Here is a 26,877-nt window from a genome sequence, read left to right as displayed (position 1 = left end):
TGGATTCGCTCCTCTCTCCCACCTGATGCTGCACTGCTGTTTGCTTTGATGATGCCTATGTCTGGCTTGTAAGGAGTTTATATCAGATGACGACAGCGGAGGGGGAGAGTATGTGTGTTCATGTTCACATGAAATGGCTAGTGAGTCAGGAGACAGAAAGCAAACAGACACTAAACAGATTCTTTTGCAGCCCTGAGCACAAAGTAATATTGTCCTATTATTTGGACCAGGGTTACAGAGTGGGGGAGCAGCTCTCTAATGCAAGTCAGCAACAGGAGAGATCTTTGCCAAGTGAATCACTGCTTCCCCATCCCACTTGCTGAGACAGGCACCAGCTTCCCCTTCCAAACAAAGGGGATTCAGCTATCTGGGGCAGGAGTTCACAGACAGTGATGAGCCTGTGAAGGGATCAGACCTTTCAAGGAAAAATTTACCTTCTTTCTTCCCCATCTATGGACTTATTTGGCACCATCACAGATAGTTCAATAGCAACATGGGCTTAGCTTTTCTCTCCCCTCCCCACTTTGGTGTCCCATCTGCCTCATGAATTCACGAAGGTCACTCCTGAAACACTGGACTCCACGAGGAGGCAAGCCCACTTTTAGTACAGCCACTGGGTGAGCTGGATTTTAACGTTTGTACTGCACAGGGCAACACAGACCGGGACACACTTCCCCTGCAGCTATCTGCATAAATATTACCATTAATGAAGTAACGTGTAAATCTGCCACGCACCAATGGGAGATTATCCCACTGCCAATACTCTCACTGCAAACAGTCAAAAGCAGAAGAGATCCAGGCTCAGTGCAGTATTACATTAACCAGACACCCATTCAGAGGCTCTAAGTCACATCCTAATTCAGAAGCGGCTGCATTAACCCATCCAGGGGATGAATCAACCTTTGAGAGAAAACTGAAGAGTTCTTTAGCCTCATCGCTACAGTTCTAACTGCCATCAGACCAGTCCCTCTACTGCCCATTTACGCTGTCACAATACTAAGTTCCCGCAGTTGTTTCCTGCTCTTGCAGATGTGAATTTTGGAGCTGGTGAAAAGGGAGGGATTAGACATTTCTTACCTGCACGGAAGATACAATACAAAACATTTTAAAATTGCAAATGAGCATAGGCCTTAACCCAAGCATAATGTGGGGCATGCAATGAGCACATTTCACTGCGCAGCTGCCCCTATACCACGCTGTACTGACTAGTGCCTCTCCTGAGCAGAAACTCAGCAGATCCAGAATCAGTGGCCTGACCCCCACCTGATGAAGTAACTGCCAGTAGTCAGCTCTTCTGTAGTCCTTTTCCTCAGTAGATCTCATAGCATCTTCCAAAGGAGATCAGCAGCATCATCTCCATTTTACAGATTGGAAAAAAACAAACGGAGCAAAGTGACTGAGCCAAAGTCAGCAGTAGAGCCAGGAACAGAGTCCAGGTCTCCGGCACCTTCGATCAGTGGTCTAGCCACTAAGTCACACTGCCAATTACAAATGATGATTCTGAGGCAGGCATGATGTCCCACAAATCCAGAGATTAATAAGGTTTATTAAGCCAACTACTCAACCCCCATCCAATGCATAATATGAACACTGCATGCTTTCAAACACCTGAAAATGCCCAGCACAGCCATGTCTCTGAACGAGGTCATGGGGAAACAACCCAGATCATGATAAAGGGAAGCACTGATGCCTCATAAGGGTTAAAAGCAGGGGCAGCTCCAGGCCCCAGCGCTCCAAGAGCATGCTTGGGACAGCAAGCCGTGGGAGGCGCTCTGGCGGTGCCGCGAGTGCGGCAGGCAGGCTGCCTCCAGTGGCTTGCCTGTGGAGGGTCCGCTGGTCTCATGGCTTCGGTGGACCTCCTGCAGGTGTGCCTGCGGAGGGTCCGCTGGTCCTGCGGGACCAGCGGACCCTGCATAGGCACGCCGCCAGAGGCAGCCTGCCTGCCGTACTAAGGGCGGCAAAGTCCCTAGAGTTGCCTCTGGTTAAAAGGAAAATCAAAAGAAAGATAAGACGACACTTAAATCCTACAGATGATCAGGGGACAACAGCTGTGGAGAAATCATAGCATAATGGGCCTCTGAACTTCACTGGGCCCTCTAGATGCAGGGCAATACAAGAGATCAAAATAGCTTTTTCTCAGGATCCAACCCCTCCACCCCAACACATCCCTTAAAAAAGATTCAAACACTAAGGTTTTGAAAACAAAGTTTTAAATTAGAGTGGTTTGATTTTAGATTAAGGGTAGGAATCCTTTACATTCACTCTCCCTAGCCTCCTCTCCCCAATCCTCTTCTTAGTCGGAACCATTACCAGCATGCCTGTATGACACACTCGACTTTTCTGTAGGTTAAAGAGTCTCTGTTCCATCCAGTGTTAACATTGCAACTGGCCCTGCAATCTGCAAGCAAGCAGGGAGATTGATTTTCAAGCTTGCCCACCTAACTGTACAAAGCAGTGAAGCTCCAACAGTGATTACACTCTTGCTACAGATCCAACCACTGTAGCAATGTAAACTAAAGGCAGAGTTTACACCGCTGCAGAGAGCAGAGAGCTGGGCTTTCCCTTATGTAGTTTAGGGCTCCTCTGGAAATAGCCATCAGGGGCAGCGGGGAGGAATTTCAAATGAAATGTGACAGCAGCACAGCAAAATAAATAACTGAGTCCCAACAGATCAACCTTCTCCTTAAGAATCAGTCCCTTATAGCTTTGGTATTATTGACACAGGTAATCAATAACTGCACAGACTCTGTAACCAAGACAGCTGTGGAAGAACACACTCAGTGGCTGTGAATGTCTCCTGGAAGCAAGATGGGGAGTGTGCTTCAACAAAAGGAGAAGGCCCACAGACACTTGCTCAGTTACCTTGGAGGATTTTTGTTTAGCAGTATTTTCTGAGTACATCCCTTCTCCTTGGGGTAAGTTTCACTCATCCATCAGCCATGTAACCGATAAAAGGTAACACTTAATTTGGACTGTGCAGAAGTTGAGCCCCAATCAACACACACAGTCTGAACAAGGGGTACGGTCACTGACATTTTCACTGGAACACCATGAACATGTCCCACTGGGTATAGGATTCCCTTTCGCTAGCCATTTACAGGCCTGGCATGTCTGCAGCCTTCATGAATCTGATTCTCCCCCGGGGAGGGTTTCCCTTTCAGTACACAACGAGTGGCTGATCTGGGCTCATCTTTGACATAGCTCTGTTGCTCTACCAGTATGGAATCATCTCCAAAGAATGTTTGAGTAATGCTGCACTGCTCAATTTCAGAGGGACACAATCCCAGTTGAATGGCTCACTAAGGCCAACTTCCTAAGCATGAAATAAGGGCCCCTCCCTTCTGCACTCCACTAAAGTGACTTCTAACTTTCTGAACTAATCACTTCAAGACATAAGCTAGATCTAATGAACGTGCAAAAGCCTCCCTGCCCCCCACCCCATGAACCCAGCATACCATCCCTCCAGCACTTCCCTTTCTGCACACACCGCTGGCAATGATGACCTAGAAAGGGAACCCACCCTCCTTTCTTTTAGGCTGGGATACTCCAGAGGGAAGGAGCAGTGAAGAGGACACTAACACAACAACTCTCCTTTTGCAAACACAAAATCTGTTCCAAAATACAGTGATGGACACACCCAGAGAAGCATAGCCCAGGATATGAACATTTCCAAATGTTTAAGAAGAACGTCTGCTCTGATTACGCCTATCTCCTGGCATTTAGCCACTGAGAGTCTTGTTGTAATTAAACAGGCAAATAATGAAAGAAACTGGGGTAAACATAAAAGAAGTTGAATAATGCTTCAAGCCCCACAACTTACTCTCTCCCTGCAACAGACTGAGTATGATGCAACTCGTACAGCACACAAACTCATTCCCGGCATTCAGTAAGTTAGTAAGCCACGGTCAGTCTTACCTCATCCCACTCTGAAGCAAAAGACGGAGATTTCTCCAGTCTTTTCTTCCCAGTGCTGCAGTTTGAGAGAGATTCGCTCCGGCTCCCCATGGCATCGTCCTCAGTCGGTGAGCAGGTCAGGAGGTCGGAGTCTGATTTGGACAAGCTACGGCTGAGTTTGAGCTCTGCTTTGGGCTTGCCTCCCAGGTGGGCTCGGCCCCCAGCACCGCCTCTGTCTCCCTCTTCCTCTGCACCACCAGGGTGCTGCAGTGCTTGGGGAGTCACTGCAGTTTCAGGTTCTGCCTGTTGGACATTTTTGGGCTGGACTGTTGCGTAGATCACTTTCAGGTTTTGCTCAGGAGAACTGGTCCGTACTGATCCAGAGACAGGTAAATCAGCACCCTCCAACTGCATAGCAGGTGAGTGGCCTGTGCCCTCTGTGCCTCCTTTGGCCACAGAAATGAGTCTGAAAGGGTCCTCGTTTATCTCACACACCGGGGAAGAGCCATGGAGCAACCCTGAAAACTGCTCCGGGACCTGGATATCCTGGCTGTCTGCAGAATCTTGGCTCCGGCTACCACTGCTCCTCCTGTGGTCTTCAGGGGGATGGAGACAGAAATAAAGAGAGATTAAAAAACACGGAAGGAGAAGCAAAACTCCACCTCCCCTGGCGAGAGACGAAGCGACAGAACAGTTCAGTATTGTTTGAGTGCTCAACTTGTACCCAAAGTCACGGCATTTATGAAATTCCAAATACTGCCCTGATTTATGCTATCTGGCAACTCTCCTTGTTGTTTTATTCCCGTTAACACTAACAATCAGGCCTTACTATATAAGGCCAGGAGAAGTGCTAACCCTATCCTGCAGAGAGAGAGACACACACACACACACACTCCTGGAACATCTGATACAGTTCCATAAAGGCCAAAGTGTTATTTAGAGCAGCACCTCCCTATTCGTGGCTCAGATTGCGGGGTGGGAAAACTGCTGGGCTGCAATTAACCTGCAAAGTTCCAAAATCCCTTCCCAAAAAAGAGCTGATTTCTTCTTTGGTAGCTTCAGGGCTCAACTTCTCCTTACTCAAGGGAGGGGAGGAAGAGGATTTAAACTGGTAACATCTCACTCCACCAGAAAGTCTCTCCTGTTAACTAACCACTAAACACAAGATAGTCTGATCTATTAATGCAGCAAGCTGCTTGCAGTACTGACTGTCCCAGAAATCTGACACTATTCCTCTGTTGCTAACATACTAACATCCTTAATATCAAATACCAGTGCCCTGGAAAAATCATGAATAATTGACTGAACCCAACTGCCAACTGGCACATCGGAGCAGAGTGGCACTCACCTTATTCATATAGCACAAGTGTATTCTAATTGCACAGGATTTTAAAATGCCTGGAGGGAACTGCCACTTTCTCATCAACTGTCAGGGATTATACTCCTGTCAATGATTGCTGGTACAAACACATTGTAACCACTTGAATTTAGTGCTGGAGAAATGTGCTGCCCCGAAGATCCAAGTCTTCAGCCCAGCAGATAATTACAGCTGGAGCAGCACCAGTGCAAAAGCCTTGATAATGTGACTTTTCCAACTCTGAAGTATAGGATGAACGTCCAGAGCGGACAGTGAAGGTCCATTTCCAAGGCCCATCGAGTCCTTGTCCACTTGTTTGAGACAGCCAGCTCTCCAAGATCACAGCAAGGAGGACCACTCTCAATCAATGGGGCCAAATGTGCTAGTGAATGTGCAAGTGTGCTAGTAAAAGCCAGTCAACTATGGATTGGAGTGAAATAGGCTCCTTTCACACGGGCTTCCTTTTTAGCAATAGGGCTGATTTACTCATTTTCAAACACTAGTTCTTGGATTGTATAAAGGCAACATGTCCTTTTCCTGGAAACTAAAAGCAGGCATGGGATTAGCAGTTAACCTGTGGAAGCTACTTTAGACATTGGAGCACAAGTAACATGAGTTTGATTAGTGAAAAGGTGGGTGATGCAATCTCTTATTGGTTGAACTTCTGTTGGTGGAAGGGACACGTTTTTGAGCACCACAGAGCTGTTTTTCAGGTCTGGAGAAAGTAACCAGAGTGTCTCCGCTAAATACAAGCATAAGGGATCTGTTCCGCCTTGTACTTAGCTCAGACACTCTGGTTACTTTCTCTAGACCTGAAGATGATCTCTGCGATGCTCAAAAGCTTGTCCCTTCCACCAACAGAAGATGGTCCAATAGAAAGTATTACCTTACTTACCCCGTGTCTCTAACATCCCAGGACCAACACGGCCACAGCAATGCTGCAAACGTGAGTTTGATTAGTTTTATTTAGTCCCTTATACATTTGTTTGTTTCACAGAAATACAAGAGACAACTTATAGAACTGGCAGCTTCTGCCTGGGAACAGAACAGCAGCACAAGTCAGAACTGAGGTCGGCCAGTAGGGCAGCTCACTGAGGGAGCTCACAGTTCTTCTTGCCTGTGTCAAATCCCTCTTATGACCATTTCAAGTACAGCACCCCAAAAACCAGAAAATTAAGTAGGTTAAAAATTCTAAGGAAGTGAGGTAACTGGAAATTACCATCGATGCACGTAAACGCAACATAAAGTTCGCAAATGAAATTGCTAATAGGGGAAGATGAAACATCTCTCCAGTTCTCTCTCTAAGGTCCTGCCTACACTATATCTTACTCTGCTAGGGCTGTCCTAACACTTAACCATGCTAGAGTATTGCAGGACCAGACCGTGTTCAATATATTCCTGAGCCACGTGACAACCTAGCAAGGATACAAGGCTGTAACAAACCAGGAATACATTAAGATCGTTGCATCCATACACACAGCAAGGTCAAACCCTGTTTTAATCATGACAAATCATTTACTCTATGGTAACTAGTTCCACCACAGAGGAAATTACTGCATAGACTGGACAGTCAGTCTTGATAGCCTTAGCAGCCTCTTTTCTCTCATTCCTTTTCTATTCCTAACTGCTCATTTTGTCAACACCCCAGTTTAACATTTAATGGCATTTCTCTCCGAAGGCAGAAAGGCGGCTGGCAATAGTTTGCTGTGTGCTAGAACACTTGGGCCCACACAGAACAGACTGGCCAAGCTCCACTCACAAAGACTAACAAAGGGGCCTCTGTTAGAAGGGAAACACAGCCACGCATTCAGCCTCTTAAAATGAAGCGCCAACCCCAAGACCAGGACAGAAATACCCCAGAGAGGAAGAAGGCAAAGTGGAGTAGTGACACTTGCAGAGAAGAGCAGATAAGCAGAGATGAAGGTCTGGAGGGAGAAGACATTTCAAGGCATTTAACACAAAACTGTACTAAAAATCTCACAGATAAGCACAGAAGCAGGGTTGCTGTTGGGACTAAATGCACAACAAGCGCAAGGTCCTTACCTGTTGAGGTCTCAGTCATGCATGCTTCGGGGTTTGGATGTTGCTCGGAATGGCTAGAAGAGAGGTCGGAAGAACCTTGGCGATTTAATGGCCATTGACCATCTTGGGAAGACGTGCCTTTTCGAGGTTTGGCCTGCAAATACACTTTAGATTATTCCAGTCTTACAGCCAGTAGGGTCATCTTCACCACAATGGTAAAAACACTCCAACCATTGCTCTCTACCATAGGTAGAAAAGCAATTCATCTGGGGGAACTAATTAGAACACAGGAAGATTGTCAGAGGCACAGAGGACAATGTAGTGGGAACTGGGTGCCTAACTCATCTTTGCCTTTGAAATTATCCCCTGTAGTTTATACTTAAGGTTTAATTCTGAAAATAACCTAGTAACATGCATTTTGTCCATAGACACTTTCAGTTATATCTGCAAGAAGCTGGGACTGGCTGACAGGGAATGGATAACTCAACACTGCCCTCTTCTGTTCATTCCCTCTGAAGCATCTGGCACTGGCCAGCATCAGAAGACAGAACATAGCGCCAGAATGGTCATTCTTACTTTCTTAATTCATTTAGTAACGATTATAAATACACACATACAAAGACACCTGCACTTGCCCTTATAATCAGTCTTCACTGAAGGTTTCACACATAAAGGGAATTGACTGTAACCCCTAACGGAGCATGTAAGCCCCTTTGAGCAGAGGCTGCTTCGTTTGTACAGTGCCACGTACATTAAAACCATTTAAATCAACACACAGACATGGAGCAGATGAAGTTACTCAGTCCTGGTATAGAACTGAACAGCTGAATTTAAGTAAGCTCTCTGGCCAGCAGTCAGGTATCTTCAAACATGAAATACTCAACGACCCAAAAGCTTTCCTTGTTCAACTGTTCTAAAAATATACTGCGGTTTCCTTCCCCACACAAAACAAGTCTAAGTATCCCTGGATGAAAAGCATCAAGCTCTCTCCACTCTTTTTGCCCCTGCCTCCTGATCCAAAGATTAATGGCAACATTTATAGGGTGGGTCTTCCCTACCCTACCCTGCCCAGCAAGGACCCACTATAATGCATCATGCCGCAAAGTTACTTACAAAAGTTGCATGCAAGTCTGTATCTTCTGTGGCACAGAAGAGACCAGAGCAGCTGGGTGAGATGGGGCAGACAGCCTCACAAAGCACAACCCGTGGCTCTAGCTGAAGATTATTTTTGCAATAAACTGGAAGCAGAAAAGCTCACTTGCACAAACTTTAAATGTGAGTATTTGTGCCTAGAACAGGAAAGCTTGCCACATGCACGTGTTTACATCTAGTAACTCAGGAATCATACTGGATAGAATTTATATCACCACCCTGAGAGAATGCAGCCCTACTTTGTGAGCTTGTTTGCATTTTATTTCCGCACGCCTTCCTCAAAAAAATACTTCAGTTCAGGAAATTACTTTTCCACCTTTAAAGAAGGGGCAGTTAAGGAATGTTTTGGTTACTAGGAAATAGCAGTGCTCTGAGGCTTTTGAACCATCTTGAGCAGTACAAATGCAGACTCATGTCTCTCCCCCAAGAGTGAAATACACAGTTTGTGGTTTGCCACCTCCCAAGAAAGACACCATTGTGATGTCAAAGAAGAAAATTTTGCTTCTCTTGTAACATCAGAAAAGAACCAAGTCACTCCTACCTGAAGCTGGTTACCGCTGACAGCACCTGAAGATGGCGATTCCCCTAATGGGGAGAGGGGGGAGAAAAGAGGATGACAAAAAAAACAAACACAAAAAACACACACAAAATCAAAACCTGGGCATGTTTTTCCCCACTCATCCTCTATGACATATCTGACAAGATGCACTGGGTTTTTCCAAGCCCCTCTGACCAATCCACAAGGAGGACCATGCCAGTGGACTTGAGTTAATTCTCATCACATGGCTTAACTTTCTACACATTTTAGACCCTGTCCAAATTCCTTTCCACATGGGATGGGAAGCTGGTTTGGATCAAACCAAATCAGATCTGAAACTCTGCCCAAAGCATCAGGTGAACCCTGACAGTGTTAGAGAGCTTTAACCCACTCACGAAAGGAGAGCAGGGCCCAGGGGCTAAGAACACATGTGCAGTTATGACTGGACACAAGATGGAAAGCAGCAGCATGGGAGGGAGGCAGCAAGTATAAATGAAGCAAAGTACCATTAAAAACAGCACTTTGTGCCTAAAAACAAACAAAACAAGAGCTGTAAAGCACCTGGAGTTAAATGATGCAGTGAGTAACTGACCCCTGCGCCATTTGGGCCCTGCAAGAGCACCGCTGTTCCCGCAGAATGAGGAGAGCTGGTGAGGCACAGAAAAACTCCAACACCTGTAGCCTTGCCATATTGCAATCTCACACATTATCTCACTGCTTTAGAAACTGATCCATTAACTTTCAAGATAAGAACTGTGAACAAAAAGCACCATTTAAAAAGGAGAAGTGACAGTAATATTGATGCTGGAAAGATAGTGACTGCTCTGCTAACACTCCTCCCCACCCAACACCACCTGCTGTGAGAGGCAACAGGAGCAGAGCTGATCAAATCCTCACCTTTCTCCCTCCCATCCCAAGCTTACTGCTGCTTCTTGCATTCAGATTCTTTTATACAGTACCGAGAAATGCACTGGTAGACCCCTTTTCCTCTAACAGCAGCCACTATCCACCACTTGAGCTGAGCCACCTCTTGGTGCTAGATCTAAACAAACTATTCCAATCAAAAAAGAAAGGAACCAATACAGACTCTCAGAACCAAAAACTTAGATTCTTGGATTGGTCTCCTCCTAATGGAGAAGGGGGGGTCTTTACGTTGATTAAAACCACAGTGAGACATCCCCAGAGCTCCAGCCTGGATTCAGGGCTCCTATCCTTCTGGCTGAAGACTAGACAGGAATCAGGATTCCTCTTTGGCTCCTTATTCAGCTAAATAGATGACAATGGGCTTCCATCAACTCCTCCCTCTTAAGGGATTGGTCCCACAGCCTCTGCAATAGTCATGGCTTGTGCCAGGCTGAGGGGGAGAACCCTGGATCAAGACTGGAACTTAAGGCTCTATGTGTTTTTGCAAAGAATTCTATTTAATGTACCACAGTGTAAACAGTACATTATATTGTGCATATGTACCTACACCCACACCCAGATCCAAAGATTATTTATGCACTAACATATTAAGCAAAAAGACAAGAGCAAGAGGAAGGAGTAGTATTGTCATTGACAGCTTTCAGAAAAGACAAGCCCAGCAGCACCTGAACTACATGAATCAAACCTGTCAAGCCAAGCACTAGAAGACATGAGCTACCTTTTCAGCCACCATCACCCAAGGACTTCTCCCATTTGGGACTGTGAAGCATCAACCTGAAAACCACTGCAGTTTTGCATCAGACAACTAATAGCTCTGGCAAAGGTTGATGGGAAAAATCAATGACCTCTTTGCCACTATGTGTGTGTTATTATGGGTAGCATTCAAGAAGTGGAAACTAGCATCTGTGAATAGACTAGGAGGAAGTGTGTGACTTTGGAGGGCAAGCAACAGTCATAACAACACTACGTCACATTTAACTGTTCATTCAGTCTCAGGATGAAACATTTGCTGCTTTAGACTGGAAATCACAACTAAGTCCCACAGATCTCTTGCTTGTTTCTGTTGTACACACCAAGCAGATCTTTCACCTAAAAAGCTTTCCTTGCAAAAAAACCAAATGCAATAATACCCGCCTACAAAATACAGGGAGGTGTATAGATCTCTGGGTTCCCAAATCCCACATAAACCACCAAATGAAGGTCCCTCTAGGGGAAAGAGAGGGAAGTGCAGTATTTAATCTGATGGTATGACCGGAGTTTAAACTGGCGCCTAACAGTGGCTTACTTTGTCTGTGTTTGTTTTCTTCTTTTGTTAATTTACTTTTCTAATTGGCTCTGACAGCCAGCAGAGCATTTGTTGATTTTGGATTGTGATACCAGGGCCAAATCCTCAGCTGACATGAATTGTCACCATTGTATTGTCACAGATTTAAACCTGCTGAGGATCTGGCCCATTAGTATTTACACACTTATTTGTTTGACTCTCTTGACCAGGACTTTTCCCCAGTGGCAATGGATTGGTTATGCTTTCATTTTGATCTTTTTGTTCCTGTTTTGCTTGCTTTGTGTGCAAGATTCTGGTGTTTTAATTTTTTAAAGTTCAATGGGACAAGTCCCTAGGATCTCATATTTGCCTGAAGGGCAAAAAACCCTCTTAATGTAGATATTGAGGCAGAAATATTTTAATCCTATCCCTTGAGAATGGAAGCAGATTACCACAGGAACATAACTGCAGCACAGAATCCAGCCATCCGAACCAGAGAAATAGCTAGGATCAAATTTCTCCCCCTCCAGCCCCCTACATGCTGGTCACATCTGCCAACCCAGGCAGTCTGGGCACTGCTGTCTTTCTGTATCATCTCTTACCTTTTGTTTTTCTATCCACTGCAAGTGGCTTTTTAGTTTCTGCGGTAAGCAACAGCTCATAAGGATGCTCCTCCTCTTCCTCAGCTGCACCTCCCCTGCTCTTCCTCTGCACCACAGAGGCCTAATGAAACACAGCATGCTGTAGTTGTCTGTTGAAGTCAGTGTCATTTACCCCTCTGGTATGCACGGAGCCCTCCTATATGCCATTGTTCTGACCACGGAATGTGCTGCAGAATCCACTCCTCTTCCAGAGAACTAATTCAGAAGCTGAGACTTTTTTAAAAATGAACACACCTTCCTCCACCCCTACACTACTTTCTAGCTCTTACAGTTAGAAAAAAGCCTTCCAGACTGCCCAAGTCGCTGATGTAGTGATGACTTGCTCAGTCTGCAGGCAGCCTGAAAAAATAGATGAGAAGTCCATCGTCATCCATTTTAAAGGGATGCTGACTCAGACTTCATGTTGCAAACTCGATTAGCAACCTTATTAATCATTTCACTATTAATTGAATACCTCATCAGTTAGCAAGTATAGTAGTCTCACAATCCTGAACTACCTCCTTCTCACAGTTTCCTGGGTGCCAAAAGTCACAATTAGCATTTTCAGTATCAAGTTCCAAAGCACGCTTCAAACTGAAAAGACCGGGAGCAATATAAATTTAACATCGAAGTAACAAAGAATATTGAAGTATCAGAGGGGTAAGCTGTGTTAGTCTGGATCTGTAAAAAGCGACAAGAGTCCTATGGCACCTTATAGACTAATAGATGTATTGGAGCATAAGCTTTCGTGGGTGAATACGCTCTTCGTCAGATGCACGCCAAATGCAAATGCAAACGAAAGGGTACTGAAGTGATTTTATTACTTATTTTCATATTCAAGAGATATCTCTTTTTGTAATTAAATGCATCTGGAACAGCTGTAGAATCCCCAACCAACTGCACTGGAGGCCTTTGCGAAGCCTGCCAGGGGTGGTCTTCGAACACACCCAACCTCCCTGTCAGTCAAGTTACCTATTTTGATCCATTGCACCTCTAACACGAATGTATTAGAGACTAAGGCAGTGGTTCTCAACCTGCGGCCCAACCAACACACAAGCTGCGGCCCTGTGACATCCTCAGAGCCATACAGGTAGTATTGGATGCAGCCCATATAATATGTTGTGGGCCACATAAATAGGTTAAGAACCAGTGGACTAAGAGCAGTTAGCTCTATAGCAATGCACACCAAAGTGCTGTGTTGTAACTGCCCCATGTGGGCACTGAAGGCACAAACTGCAAGGTTCCTGCTTTGCATCAGTATAGTCCTGTTTGAAGAGGACTACGTTCATGTGACCTAGTTTGCACCCTCAGTGTCCACATCAGGCAGATACAGCACAGCACACTGGTGCGCACTGCTATTCACACCCCCATTGGCTAAACTGCAGGGCCATGTAGACATGCCCTTAGTCTGTATCAGGTTCAAACTAACTCAAAGCCTTACCGTGAAACTGAGTCAGGGGTTTGCTTAGCATGGTGGTGAACCTTAGCAAATTATTTGAGGAACATGCTCTGGGTATGTAACAAAACCAGGTAAAAAGCAACAAAAAGTCCTGTGGCACCTTATAGACTAACAGATGTATTGGAGCATAAGCTTTCGCATGCGTCAACGAAGTGGGTATTCACCTGCGAAAGCTCATGTTCCAATATATCCATTAGTCTATAAGGTGCCACAGGACTCTGTTGCTTTTTACAGATCCAGACTAACATAGCTACCCCTCTAATACTTAAAACCAGGTAAGTTTCCCAAGGTTTTGCATTTACATATGCATCTGCAGTCAAAACACTCTGATTCCCCTGAGCCCTAAATAAGGAATGAAAGACTTTCAGTAATAGGCATGCACGAGCCTGGGCAGTCAGCACTCAGATCATAGGATTGGCTTCTCACTTCATGTTGAGAATAAGCCCACCAAAACTCATCCATATGCACCCAGTCTCACCCATCCATTTGCAATGTTCAGTCTGGTAGCTAAATTAATGACAAGAAAGTGACTTTTCCCTGGTTTAGATGCAGTGAATTCATGAGCACTGAATGGGGCTAACTGTGCTGGAAGGTTCACTGCTACTTAGCCTCCAAAGAATGAAAGCTTTAAAACAAAAAGAACGAGGAGTACTTGCGGCACCTTAGAGACTAACAAAAATTTGAGTATAAGCTTTCGTTGGCTATAGCCCATTTCATCAGACACATGCAGTGGAAAATACAGTAGGAAGATGTTCATACATGTGGGGAATGTGTGTGTGTGTGTATATATATATATATATATATATATATATATATATATATATATATATATATATATATATATATGTATCTTTCTACTGTATTTTCCACTGCATGAATCTGATGAAGTGGGCTGTAGCCCACGAAAACTTATGCTCAAATAAATTTGTTAGTCTCTAAGGTGCCACAAGTCCTCCTGTTCTTTTTGCTGATACAGACTAACAAGGCTACCACTCTGAAGCCTTAAAACAGGAGCACGACAAGTAGCAGCTTTTGGAATGGCAAGTGTGCAGTATGCCATCTTCCTTTTTGAAAGAAAGGCATGTCTCCCTCCCACTGCTGCTAGAGCTATTAAGACCTTGCATGTTTTGGGGCAGTAGACCAGATATTTTATTTTTAAGCCAGCACACCCAATTTACTGTTATTTTCCCCACTCTGTTGCAGCTCGGGGGGGGGGGTGTTTTTGCTTTTCTATAAAGCTGAGAACTCTGTTGTGCTAGATGCTGTACAAACACAGAGAGGCAGATCCTGACTCTAAAAGCTTACAGTCTAAGGCAGGGGTCAGCAACCTTTCAGAAGTGGTGCACCAAGTCTTCATTTATTCACTCTAATTTCAGGTTTCGCGTGCCAGTAATACATTTTCATGTTTTTAGAAGGTCTCTTTGTAGAAGTCTATAATATATCACTAAACTATTGTTGTAAGTAAGTAAATAAGGTTTTAAAAACTTTTAAGAAGCTTAATTTAAAATTAAATTAAAATGCAGAGCCCCCCAGACTAGTGGCCAGGACCCAGGCAGTGTGAGTGCCACTGAAAATTAGCTTGTGTGCTGCCTTCAGCACGCGTGCCATAAGTTGCCTACCCCTGGTCTAAGCTATGATGTGACTGCCTGTTACCTTAAACTGACAGGATAGGATATTAACAGAATGGCCTGGACTAACAAGCCACAATTACTTAATGAGGGTTTCAAACCATGCAAGCACTCTACATAACTTACTGGTTGGACTATTCACACTGCTTCAAGTATAGCTGGATAGCTCCTCTCGATGGGAGCAGCTGGGCAGAGAACACACACTGATTGTTATTTTAACTAGGCTTTGCCTATTCACCGCACTGTCTGAGTAAGGGTCTCAGAAACCCTGAACATTAAGACTTACACTTCTTCTCTGAGATAGGTATTTATATCCGTGCACAAACCACTGGGAATAGGTGGATCTTGCACTGTGTCTGAAAGTCCAACACTGGCTCTGATGACTTTTTTTTTTTGGGTGGGGGGTGAACCTTACAAACCTAGGACATTCCACCCTGAGCAATTACTTGCACAAGACATTTGACATTTGAATCTGTTTAACTGAAAGAAGACTGAGCCTATCCTATGCTATCTAACTTCCATCTAGACATGCACCAGGGATGGGCAGAATGAAATGCAAGTTAACATCACATCCATCATTCATGCACATGGTTCATTTCCCAAACTACATTAGACTGAGTAGGTAATCAACCCCTTATTCCGATTCATTAGGAGCCACTGCCCAGTCGGTGTTTGAAAACACCCTGTCGAACATACTTAGCCCTATAAACATTGAACACTGCCAGATCTGGATGATTTCCTGTAATTCACCTCTTAATGGCCTGTGGCTACCTTTAGGATTTATTGCTTCAACTTAAAAAAAAAAAAAAAAAAAAAAAAAAAAAAAAAAACAGGTGGCTCTAATTCTGTCTCCCTCCCCCAGCCAGAGAACTACAGAATAGTGCTGGAATAATCACGTTTTGTTTGAAACTAATTGTATCTAAGCTTCCCATTTTGATAATGGGAGTAGTAAATAAAGGATGAACTGAAGTTTTGTTTGAGATTTCAGTCTCCTATCACGCTACAGAGACAGAAGGGTTCTATTGATGGTGAAATAATTCACCCATCAGATATGAACAATCAGCTATTCTGCATATAACTGCAAAACATCTTTCAATGGTGAAACTTATGGTGCATAAGTGAGGAACAACTGCTTACACTGTGCAGGTTGTCTCATGGGAACAGAATAAAAGGCTTTTTTGAAATGAAAGCTTGGCATTTATAGAGTGCAGTTAAAAAATGATCATACCATAATATGTAATTCTCTCAGTCATGATTTTTTCAGGTCCCTAAAGTTATGGAAGGTTTTGAGGAGGTAGATGAGGATTCTATGCTACATGTTTCAGTGAGACATTCAGAGTCTTCCTTGGGCATATTGTCCCAGCAGCTGCCCCTGTAGTGGACAGACCTGGCAGGGAGAACATATGCTGTGATATTACAATAAGGTAGGGTTTCAATGGGCCCTGCTAAAAATCTTCTACAGCTACTGTATTAAAATCAACTGTATTAGGACAATAAAAATGATTAGGAGGCTGGAAAACATGACTTACGAAGAGAGGCTGAGGGAACTGGGATTGTTTAGTCTGCAGAAGAGAAGAGTGAGGGGGGATTTGATAGCTGCTTTCGACTACCTGAAGGGGGGTTTCAAAGAGGATGGAGCTCAGCTGTTCTCAGTGGTAGCAGATGACAGAACAAGGAGTAATGGTCTCAAGTTGCAGTGTGGGAGGTTCAGGGTTGGATATTAGGGAAAACTTTTTCACTAGGAGGGTGGTGAAGCCCTGGAATGAGTTACCGAGGGAAGTGGTGGAATCTCCTCCCACAGAGGTTTTTAAGATCAGTCCTGACAAAGCCCTGGCTGGGATGATTTAGTTTGGGATTGGTCCTGCCTTGAGCAGGGGGTTGGACTAGATCTTCTGAGGTCCCTTCCAACCTGATATTCTATGACTCTATGAAATAGCTCCACGATGACTTTTCAATTGCCTAATGGTATCACTTGGTTATTGACCATATTCATTTTTAACTTGGTCAAGAGCACTCCACCATGAGGGCTATACATGCTACAATTCAATGTCAGCCATGACTTAATCCAGTCTGAATGGAAACATTCCATTTTTATCCTCAGTTCAAAACTAGGAATTATCTCAAATTTAACACCCCCCTCCCAAAAAAAAAATTATCTTCAGGCAGAGATCAAGCATGGAAAATTTTATCCTGAAAGGTGACTTTCTGGGAAAGCATAAGTATAAGGAGCGGGAATAACCGTTTTAAAATGAAATGGTTTTATCATCTTATCTACAGTAATCAATAACAGAAAGCTACAATAATACAGTCAATTCATGGATATCACTGCAGTTGGTTTCAAAATCAACGTGCCCCTGAGGAATCACTTTGTGCACACATCTGTTTGCCAGCAAGATTTTCCCCTAGCAGATCACGTTTCCACATCACCTTTAATGGAGGGGCAGTAAGAGCAAGTGTTTTGTGATTATGATCAAGATCACATACATCTCCCTCCCTCCACTATTCTTATCTTTAAAAGCAGAGTTTCTGCTTTCAAATTACCAGGTGACCCCTTTCCCCAGCTTCCCCACCACCACCAAAAGACAGGCATGTGGAAAGATTATGAAATTAATCTGAAAGACCATTTGTAATGGCAGCGAAACCCGTTCAACAGGCCATCGTTAAACAACCTCAAATTGATTTTACCCCACAATACCCCCAAACGTACTGCACAGTTCTACATGGGTTTTTTTTAAAAGCCAACATTTTCACTGACACCTTGCATATATATGCTGTACTCCAAACAGTAGCAGATCAAGATAACCAGATAAAAATTCAAATCCAAGTGTCTGGTGAACTGAGAGTCTGTTTGAGAGGAGGGAGGCAGAAAAGTCTTAACTTGTATTTTTACATACATCTTACTTGAGGAATGCTTAAGATTTTTAGTGCAGCAGGAAATTAGCAAGGTTCTCTCGGGATGTTTATTACCTGTCAGCAGAAGTCTCCAAGTACAAATTTAGGGTGTTTTCCCATTTAAGTGCCTTCTGCAGAGCTTGTTCATCTGAAGCTCTGGGAATTTGGCAAAATGAGCAACAAGACAGACTGTAAACAACGGTCCAATGTGAATGTTCAAGTTTTGCAGCACGAAGCACCATATACAGACTAGACATCTGCAGCAGATTTCTCACACACACACACACAATGGGCCAGATCCTCAGCTGGTATTAATCAGTTCAACTCCACGGAAGTCAGTGAAGTTACAACAATTTACATCACTCAAGTATCTGACCGTACGGATAGGGTTGGGAGTTGAATAATATCACCCCACACAATGAATCCTTGACATTCAGATTCACAAGGGAGTTAAGATCATCATATTTGGCTCCTGCCGGGCCATTAAAACTCACCTTTAAACCATACATTCACCCACCCCTGCAAAAAGAAAGCACCCAATAAAGCCTGCATACCTCACACGAAGCACTGCGACCTAGCTTCTTCTCCACATGCTCCTCCTCTTCGTCAGGGGGTGGCTTGGCAGGAGGGGGTGGACGCTCTCTCTGCGGTTTAAAAGCCCACTGTCAATGGCTTTATTTTAAACTCCTTCCTTTCAGCCCCCTCTTCTATGCTTAAAGGGAAATTCTATCCCCCTGATAAGACTTTTCAGAATAGAATGAAGGATAGCAAAAGGAGTTTGCCCTAACAGCCAGGAGATTCCCAGCTGGGCTGGTGCCTATGCTCCTTCACAAGAGCACCTTTCTGACTCTGTGCTTCTTGGAGCTGCAAAGGATTAGTTCATGATTATGGTACAAGATGTGAGACAGGGAAAGCGCAGAGAGAATTTGTTTATGTTACTCATTAGCAGGATTAAATATGTACTGGAGAGGCGTGCTGAGTTATGAGAGAACACACGGGATATTAAGAGACTTCACTGGACCACATTCCTCACAACGCTACAAGGTTACTACTTGACAGTTAAATAGCTCTAAAAATCCTGCCATATGCTCATCGCATTTGCACTGTATCTTGACTAATCTAGATACTCTCATGCTCTCTCCAGCAGCAGCACCTACTGGCAAGCCCAGATGCAAAGTCACTTGCTCCAAATCCTGAGCAGATTTTGGGGGAACTCCAACAAGTTTCTGCTTTTCAGAGCACTTTTTTCCCATTTCATTCCAATTTGGCATACGTGACCTTCTGTGCAGGCTGCATGGGATGAGTTTAGCCTCAAAGCAGGCATTATTACAAAAAGAACCCATACATGGAGAAAGTCTACTTGTAGCTGTGGTTCATGACAGGATTCTGCTTTGGGTGTTTTATACTTGTACAAAGGGTCTAGCAGAAGTAGCTTTCCTAAACCTTGTTTTTTAGGTTGGTCTCACATCACTATTCCAGTAGCAGGTGTACTAGAGGAAAAAGAGGTTACACATCCAGTAGCAGGTGTACTAGAGGAAAAAGAGGTTACACAGGTTCTCATTTTCAAACTATACAAAGCTGATTTCAGCATCCATCTAGCTGGTGAATTAATCCTTGCTGCTTTCCTTCTTGTCTGCTTTAACTCCCTGCCTTCAACCTCTCAATAAAAAACACTGGAGGAGACAACATACTATGAGCCAAGGTCCCACCCACCTCATGGCAAAAGGTGGCCACCAGTTACTAAAGCCCCAGCAGATGCAATTAACAGAAGGCTAGTTAGGCTGATTTCTTTGAAAAAGACCTTCCAATGTAAGGGGGGAGGGATGGCTTAGTGGTTTGAGCATTGGCCTGCTAAACCCAGGGTTGTGAGTTCAGTCCCTGAGGGGGCCATTTAGGGATCTGGGGTAAAAATCTGTCTGGGGATTGGTCCTATTTTGAGCAGCAGATTGGACTAGATGACCTCCTGAGATCTCTTCCAACCCTGGTATTCTATGACTACACACTTCACTTGCAAGGCTCCAGTACCCCCCGCAGGATTCTGTCTACAAATGACATGCAGAACAAATTTGCTGCCAACAGCTGAAGTATCTGGGGAAATCAACTTTATTTTACCACTAGGCATTCAAAGGTGACTGGATTACACATCTTTTGGAGAGGGCAGAGGGCGACAAGGGAGAAGAAAAATGTCACCCAATTCAGAGAATCATACTAGACTCCAAAAGTTTCCTTATAGCCAAGGACTTAAACCATAAACAAAAATATGTCCTGACAAAGTAAATGACTCTGTATAAAACCTCCTCAGCAGCCCAACACAGCACAAGAACCAGAGGTAACCCAATGCAATTAATAAACAGCAGATTTAAAACAAACGTTCTTCTCTCAATCCACAGTCAGCCTGTGGAACTCCTTGCCAGGGGATGTTATGAAGGCCTACAGCATAACTAGGATATTTAAAAAAAAATTAAAAAAAATGAACTAGATAAGTCCCTGAAAGATAAGTCCATCAATGGCTATTCGACAAAATGGCCCAGAAGGCAACCCCATACTCTTGGTATCCCTAAACCTCTGACCACCAGAAGCTGGAACTGGATGACAGGGGATAGATGGCTTGATAAATTGCCCTGTTCTGTTCATTCCTTCTGAACCATCTGCAACTGGCAACTATCAGAGGACAGGATACTGGGCTAAATGGACCGTTGGTCTGGCCCAGCATGGCCAGACTCATCTTCTTACAGACTTGGACAAAAAGCAGACAGACATGATATAGAAGTGGTTACACGAGGGGAATACTATGGAGGCAACACACATATCCCACGCAGGAGAGGGAGGAAATCCCAGTCGCTCTAATCAAGTTTAGCGGTGGATCTAAAACTTATTTCCAACTGCGCTGCTGGGTACTCAGCCTGTAGCAAGTGTGGTAGTGTATGGGAACGGAGATAAATGCTTTCTATATTACTTAAAGAGACAGATAAAAACGCACATGGCTACATACAGGCCTGATTGCTGCTGCCTTAAGACCTGTTGTCTCTGCTTCCTTATTCACAGAGTCTCTGTCTGAAGACCTCCCACTGGCCAGGCTGTCCAGCGAGTGGCAGGATGTCGCGTTGTATAAAGCTTCATAAGGACACTCCTCCTCTGGGTTCATTTCTAAGTCTATGATCAGTTCAGTCACTGCTTTCTCCACATCACCTGGAGGGAATGAAGAATGCTCCATCAATCACAATTTAAGAACTGCAAGAGCCTCACAAATCAGGACTACAAGCAAGCCGCGTGGATAAAAATTGATGATTTGCAGAGGAAGAAAGTGTTTTTTTTTTAATTTAAATCAGTTATTTTGGATTTTGTTATTTAAATAATATGTTTTTCTATTTAAAAATAGACCTGTTTAAATTCAGATTTAATTTTAAACACAACATATGTTAAGGCGAAATGTGAACCATGCTTTAATAAGAGAAGTTTATATATCTAAAATATTTAAGGCTATTTTGTTTAATAAAAATAATTTGTATGCTGTTGTATTTAATAAAATTCCAGTTATAATTCTAATGCAGCTAGACACAATCGTAAGTAAAAAAAAATATCTAGTGAATAAGCAATAGATCATTCACCATTCTCTAACGTATTAGAGGTGTAGAATTAATAATCTGAAATTAAGCTATAGAATTGCTCAAATTTATATATAGTATAACCCTCTCCATAGCAAAAAGATGTACCAAGTTTACTGTAAGGACTTTTTAGTTGTAAATCAACACGTTTTAATGGTTATATCAAACAAAGAGAAGGTACCTTTCTTTAGAAATGTAACTGAAGCACAAAAGGAAAAGCTGATTAAAATTGATTATTTACATTGAGTTTTCCACTTGGTGATTTAAATCATGAAGAAATCTGAGCCCTTAGCAATGATATTTGAGAACTCGTGGTAGGCAGGAGAGATCCCAGGGGACTCGTTAAGGGCAACTATGGTACCTATATATAAAAAAGGGGAATAAGGAAAACCCATGGAATTATAATCCAGTCAATTTAACTTGGGTATCTGAAAAGATAATGGAGCAAATAATCAAGCAATCCATTTGTAAGCACCTAGAAGATAATCTGGCAATAAGTAATGGTCAACATGGATTTGTCAAGAACAAGTCATGTCAAACCAACCTAATATCCGTCTTTGACAGGGTAACAAGCCTTGTGATGGGGGAAAGCAGCAGATGTGATACATCTCAACTTCAGTACAGCTTTTGATATTGGCCCACATGACCGTCTCATCAACAAACTAGGGAAATATATATAGTGGGTGCACAAATGATTGGAAAGCCACATTCAGAGAGTAGTTATCAATGGTTCACAGTCAAGTTGGAAAGGCATATCGAGTGGAGTCCCAAAGGGATCTGTCCTGGGTTTGGTTCTCTTAAATATCTTCATAAATGATTTGGATAATGGCATAGAGAGTATACTTCTTGAGTGTACGGATAGGGTTGGGAGAGGAGGGGTTGCAAGCACTTTAAAGGACAAGATTAGAATTCGCAATAATCTTGACCAACTGGAGAAATGGTCTCAAATAAACAGGACGAAATTCAGTAAGGACAAACACAAACTACTACACTAAGGAAGGAATAATCAATGGTACAAATAAATGATAGGAAATGACTGCCTAGGAAGGGGTACTGCAAAAAAGGATCTGGGAGTTATAGTGGATCACAAACGAACTGTGAGTCAACAATATGATACTATTACAGAAATAAAGGAAATATCCTTCTGCCATGTATTAGCAGGAGTGTTGTAAACAAGACATGAGAAGTAGTTATCCCACTCAGCAGGCTTCAACTGGAATCCTGTGTTCAGTTCTGGGTATGTGGATAAATTAAAGCCCAGAGAAAAGCAGCAAAAATTATTAAAGGTCTAGAAAATGTGACATCTGAAGAAAGGTTGAAAAAACTGAATTTGTTTAGGCCAGAGAAGAGAAGACTGAGGGGGAACGTGGTAAGAATCAATATGTAAAAGGTGGTTATAAAGAGGAGGGTTCTCCTTAACCACTTAGGACAGGACAAATAGTAATGGGCTTAAATTGCAGCAAAAGAGACTGAGGTTAGACATTAAGAGACATAAATGAAAGAGTAATTAAACACTGGAAAAAGTTACTTGGGGAGGTGGTGGAATCTCCATCACTGGAGGTTTTTAAGAATAAGTTGTCTAACCTACAGATGATTGTCTAAACATCTGTCAGGGACAGTTTAGATAATACTTAGTCCTACCTGAGTGCAGGGGCTGGACTAGATGACCTTTTGAGGTCCCTTTCACTCCTACATTTCTATTGAAATTGCTGATTTAAATTGTTTTGATTTAAATCAACTAACCCTACAAGCAAGCAAGAGAAGCTGCCTAGCAATTGAACAAGAATCTAGGCTGCATGCATCACTGCTTAGATATCATGAAGCACACCCACACAAGGACCATACAAACTCATTAGGGGTTGCCCCATTAGAGAACAGCTGCTGCCGTTTTCAGTTCAGTTTGGTGTCTTACCCACAAGGCTGCTCAAACCATGCTAGCAATAAGCCTTTTTTAACTTCACCAATGTTTAGCCTGGACTTGCTTGATCAGTGTTGGAGAAGGATTTTTTCCTCCGTTATAAAAACCTGTTCTCTAGACCGGACAGTCTCCACCAGGGTTGTGTCTCACTACCACACACCTCTGGAATGCAGCCAATCCTTTGGTACTCTCACTAAGGGAGGATGGGTCACATACATAGCAATGTACATGTATTTGCATTTTACCCAATATGTTTGGTACTTTACGGATCATTTAATTGGTTCAGCAGAACAGTAGCGAAGATGAGAGCAAAGACACACATGGCAGCTCCCTCTGGATTTATGGAGACATCCACCCACCCCTATTACAGGGGCAACAGATGGGAAATTTTATGCAAGTCAGATTTAAAGAACCAGGGGGTGGGAGGGAAGGGGAATCATTGGTTTCAGACTATCTGGCTTTCTTGGCACAAAGTACGACTTTTGGATTTATTATAACTGAACCCTGCCTCTTCTCTACTCAGAGCAGTGCAGTCATCAATAGACATCTGCACATCCAACAAACATAAGCACTGCCTCCCAGACAGCGGACTTCATACCCTGTGGTATCCGGACTGCAGGTTCAGTGGCAGGAATGACAGGTGTTGGCGGAGCCTTCTCTGCCGCTTTTCTACTCTTCTTCTCAGTTGTGTGATCTGTGCAGGAAAGAGGAAAAAGCAACATTCAAATAGTGAGAAGCTCACCACTGGGGTTGCCACTTACCCAGGTTAGGCAGACAGTCCTGTTCCCTGCTTCAATATCATGCACACCACATTCCCACTTTGTGGATCAGAATTAAGTGGCTATTCTGAAAGCTGCTGAGCTACATACTAAGACAGCTCAAAAGAAATCAAAGTGCAGGGTTAAATCTGGGAGCTCTACTCACACAAGAGGAGCAGATTACCCCTTTAATCACATGTCCAGGGAATAAAGACATTGAACTTCTGCAGAATGCCTTTCATCACAGAACTACGAAGTGCTTTACAGATCAACTAATTAAGATGCACACCCAAACTTATCAAGCAGATTACTATGTAGCTGTTTAGCGAGATACAACACTTGATCTGAGCTCCAAGGAGCCGAGAATACTACACTGAGAAGAGGCAGTGTAGTTGTGTGGACCAACACAAGACAGTCAAGAGATAGTTTCTAGTCAGGGACCTATGATCACAAGCAAGACAGCTAGCGTAGAAATACCAAATTTAAAATGCCTGAAATTAGACACCTGAGTTTAAGTGTCTCACTCATGCCACTTAAGGCTTAAAAACTTTTAGCCTTCAAGCAGCCTTCGTTTCCCCATTTGTAAAAATGAGGACAGTATCTGGCAACTTCACAGGAGTAGCATGAAGTTTAATTAGTTCATGTTTGCAGAATGCTTTGAATCTATAAGACTCTACACAAATCATAGAATCATAGAATATCAGGGTTGGAAGGGATCTCAGGAGATCTTGTCCAACTTCCTGCTCAAAGCAGGACAAATCCCCAGACTTTTTTTTTTTTTAAACCCCAGTTCCCTAAATGGCCCCCTCAGGGATTGAACTCAACTCTGGGTTTAGCAGGCGAAAGTATTACTAACAGTTACATGCAAGATGTGACAAATACCATATGCAACTGAAAGGAAATTTAAAAGAGAAAATATTACTCAAGTGGGGCTCTAGCTAGGATGCCCCACTCTTGTGCAAAGAGTCAGAGGTCCTTTTATTCCCACAAGTAATCAAGACTTCTGTTTTAAGGATCATCTTCAAGACAGCACCTCCTAGAGCATCATGAGGAAACACTGGTGGGGCACACGGTCAATTACTCAGAAAAAAGTACCAACAGTTGAGGTAAAGCACTTGCATTCCTAGATGCTTGGAGCATTCCTAGATGCTTCTCTCCAAGGACTGGCCTGGCCTGAAGATGCTTAGCTTGTGATGTTTACTGGGATTACAAAAAAGACGGTTACTCACCTCTGTAACTGTTGTTCTTCGAGATGTGTTGCTCATATCCATTCCAGTTAGGTGTGCGCGCCGCATGTGCACGTCTGCCGGAAACTTTTTACCCTAGCAACTCCAGTGGGCCGGCAGGTCGCCCCCTAGAGTGGCACCGCCATGGCACTTGATATATACCCCTGCCGGCCCGCCCACTCCTCAGTTCCTTCTTGCCGGCTACTCCGACAGTGGGGAAGGAGGGCGGGTGTGGAATGGATATGAGCAACACATCTCGAAGAACAACAGTTACAAAGGTGAGTAACCGTCTTTTCTTCTTCGAGTGATTGCTCATACCCATTCCAATTAGGTGAATCCCAAGCCTTACCTAGGCGGTGGGGTCGGAGTGAGAAGTCGCGGCATGGAGCACTGCTGAGCCGAAGGCCGCGTCCTCTCTGGACTGCTGGACCAGGGCATAATGGGAAGTGAAAGTGTGGACCGATGACCAGGTCGCCGCCCTACAGATCTCTTGGATCGGCACTCGGGCAAGGAAAGCCAGCGATGACGCCTGCGCCCTGGTAGAGTGCGCAGTCACACGGCCCGTAGGGATGTGAGCCAAGTTATAACAGGTCCTGATACAGGACGTTACCCACGAGGATATCCTCTGCGAGGGAATAGGAAGGCCCTTGACACGGTCCGCTATTGCCACAAAGAGCTGGAGGGACTTGCGGAACGGTTTGGTCCTCTCCACATAAAACGCTGGTGCCCGACGGACATCCAGCGAGTGGAGTTGTTGCTCCCTGCGGGACGAATGGGGCTTTGGGAAAAAGACGGGAAGGAAGATCTCCTGGTTAATGTGAAAGGCTGAGACCACCTTGGGGAGAAAGGTAGGGTGCGATCTCAGCTGCACTTTGTCCTTATGGAAGACCGTATACGGGGGGGTCTACCATGAGGGCCCGGAGTTCCAACACCCGTCTAGCTGAGGTGATGGCCACTAGAAAGGCGGTCTTCCAGGAGAGGTAGAGCAGGGAGCAAGTCGCTAACGGCTCAAATGGAGGGCCCATGAGCCGAGACAGAACGAGGTTGAGATCCCATGAAGGGGCAGGGGGACGGACCTGTGGGTAGAGACGTTCCAGCCCCTTCAGGAATCTCGCCACCATAGGGTGGGAGAAGACAGAACAGCCATCTCCTCCCAGATAAAAGGTGGAGATGGCCGCTAGGTGAACCCGAAGGGACGATATCGCCAGAACCTGGTCCTTGAGGGACCAGATGTAGTCCAGAATATTGGCGATGGAAACCTCCATAGGGAGAAAACCCTTCTCCGAACACCAACAGGAAAAACGCTTCCACTTGGCTGAATACGTAGCTCTAGTGGAAGGCTTCCTACTGCCCAGGAGAACCTCCCGAACCGGGGTAGAGCAGCGTAACTCGGAGCTAGTCAGCCATGCAGGAGCCACGCCGCGAGATGCAGACACCGAAGGTCCAGGTGACAGAGTCTGCCATGGTCCTGGGTGATCAGATCCAGGTGAAGGGGCAGGGGAACTGGGTTGGTTATTGAAAGGTCCAGCAACATGGGGTACCAATGTTGCCTGGGCCACGCTGGGGCTATCAGAATCACGCGAGCTCTGTCCCTGCGCA

At 44.2% G+C, this 26,877-nt stretch overlaps 1 protein-coding gene across 6 annotated transcripts in view; it reads right to left on the bottom strand.

The window, feature by feature from the left end:
* The window catches only part of ANKS1A (ankyrin repeat and sterile alpha motif domain containing 1A), a 175,074-nt gene that overhangs the window by 84,436 nt on the left and 63,761 nt on the right, over nt 1–26,877 (bottom strand). For all 6 annotated transcript variants that reach the window (XM_050953009.1, XM_050953010.1, XM_050953012.1 and 3 more), the window contains 7 exons: nt 23,893–23,988; nt 20,764–20,960; nt 18,326–18,415; nt 11,754–11,874; nt 8,967–9,010; nt 7,295–7,427; nt 3,916–4,490 (listed from right to left, as the gene is read on the bottom strand). In XM_050953009.1, the coding sequence (XP_050808966.1) occupies nt 3,916–4,490; nt 7,295–7,427; nt 8,967–9,010; nt 11,754–11,874; nt 18,326–18,415; nt 20,764–20,960; nt 23,893–23,988 (1,256 nt within the window). The remainder of the gene's footprint in view (nt 1–3,915; nt 4,491–7,294; nt 7,428–8,966; nt 9,011–11,753; nt 11,875–18,325; nt 18,416–20,763; nt 20,961–23,892; nt 23,989–26,877) is intronic.

The sequence above is a fragment of the Gopherus flavomarginatus genome, chromosome 5, assembly GCF_025201925.1.
Source record: "Gopherus flavomarginatus isolate rGopFla2 chromosome 5, rGopFla2.mat.asm, whole genome shotgun sequence".
In the NCBI taxonomy this organism is placed as follows: Eukaryota; Metazoa; Chordata; order Testudines; family Testudinidae; genus Gopherus; species Gopherus flavomarginatus.
The sequence above is the reverse complement of the archived record's forward strand: the minus strand, read 5'-3'. Positions and strand labels throughout refer to the sequence as shown.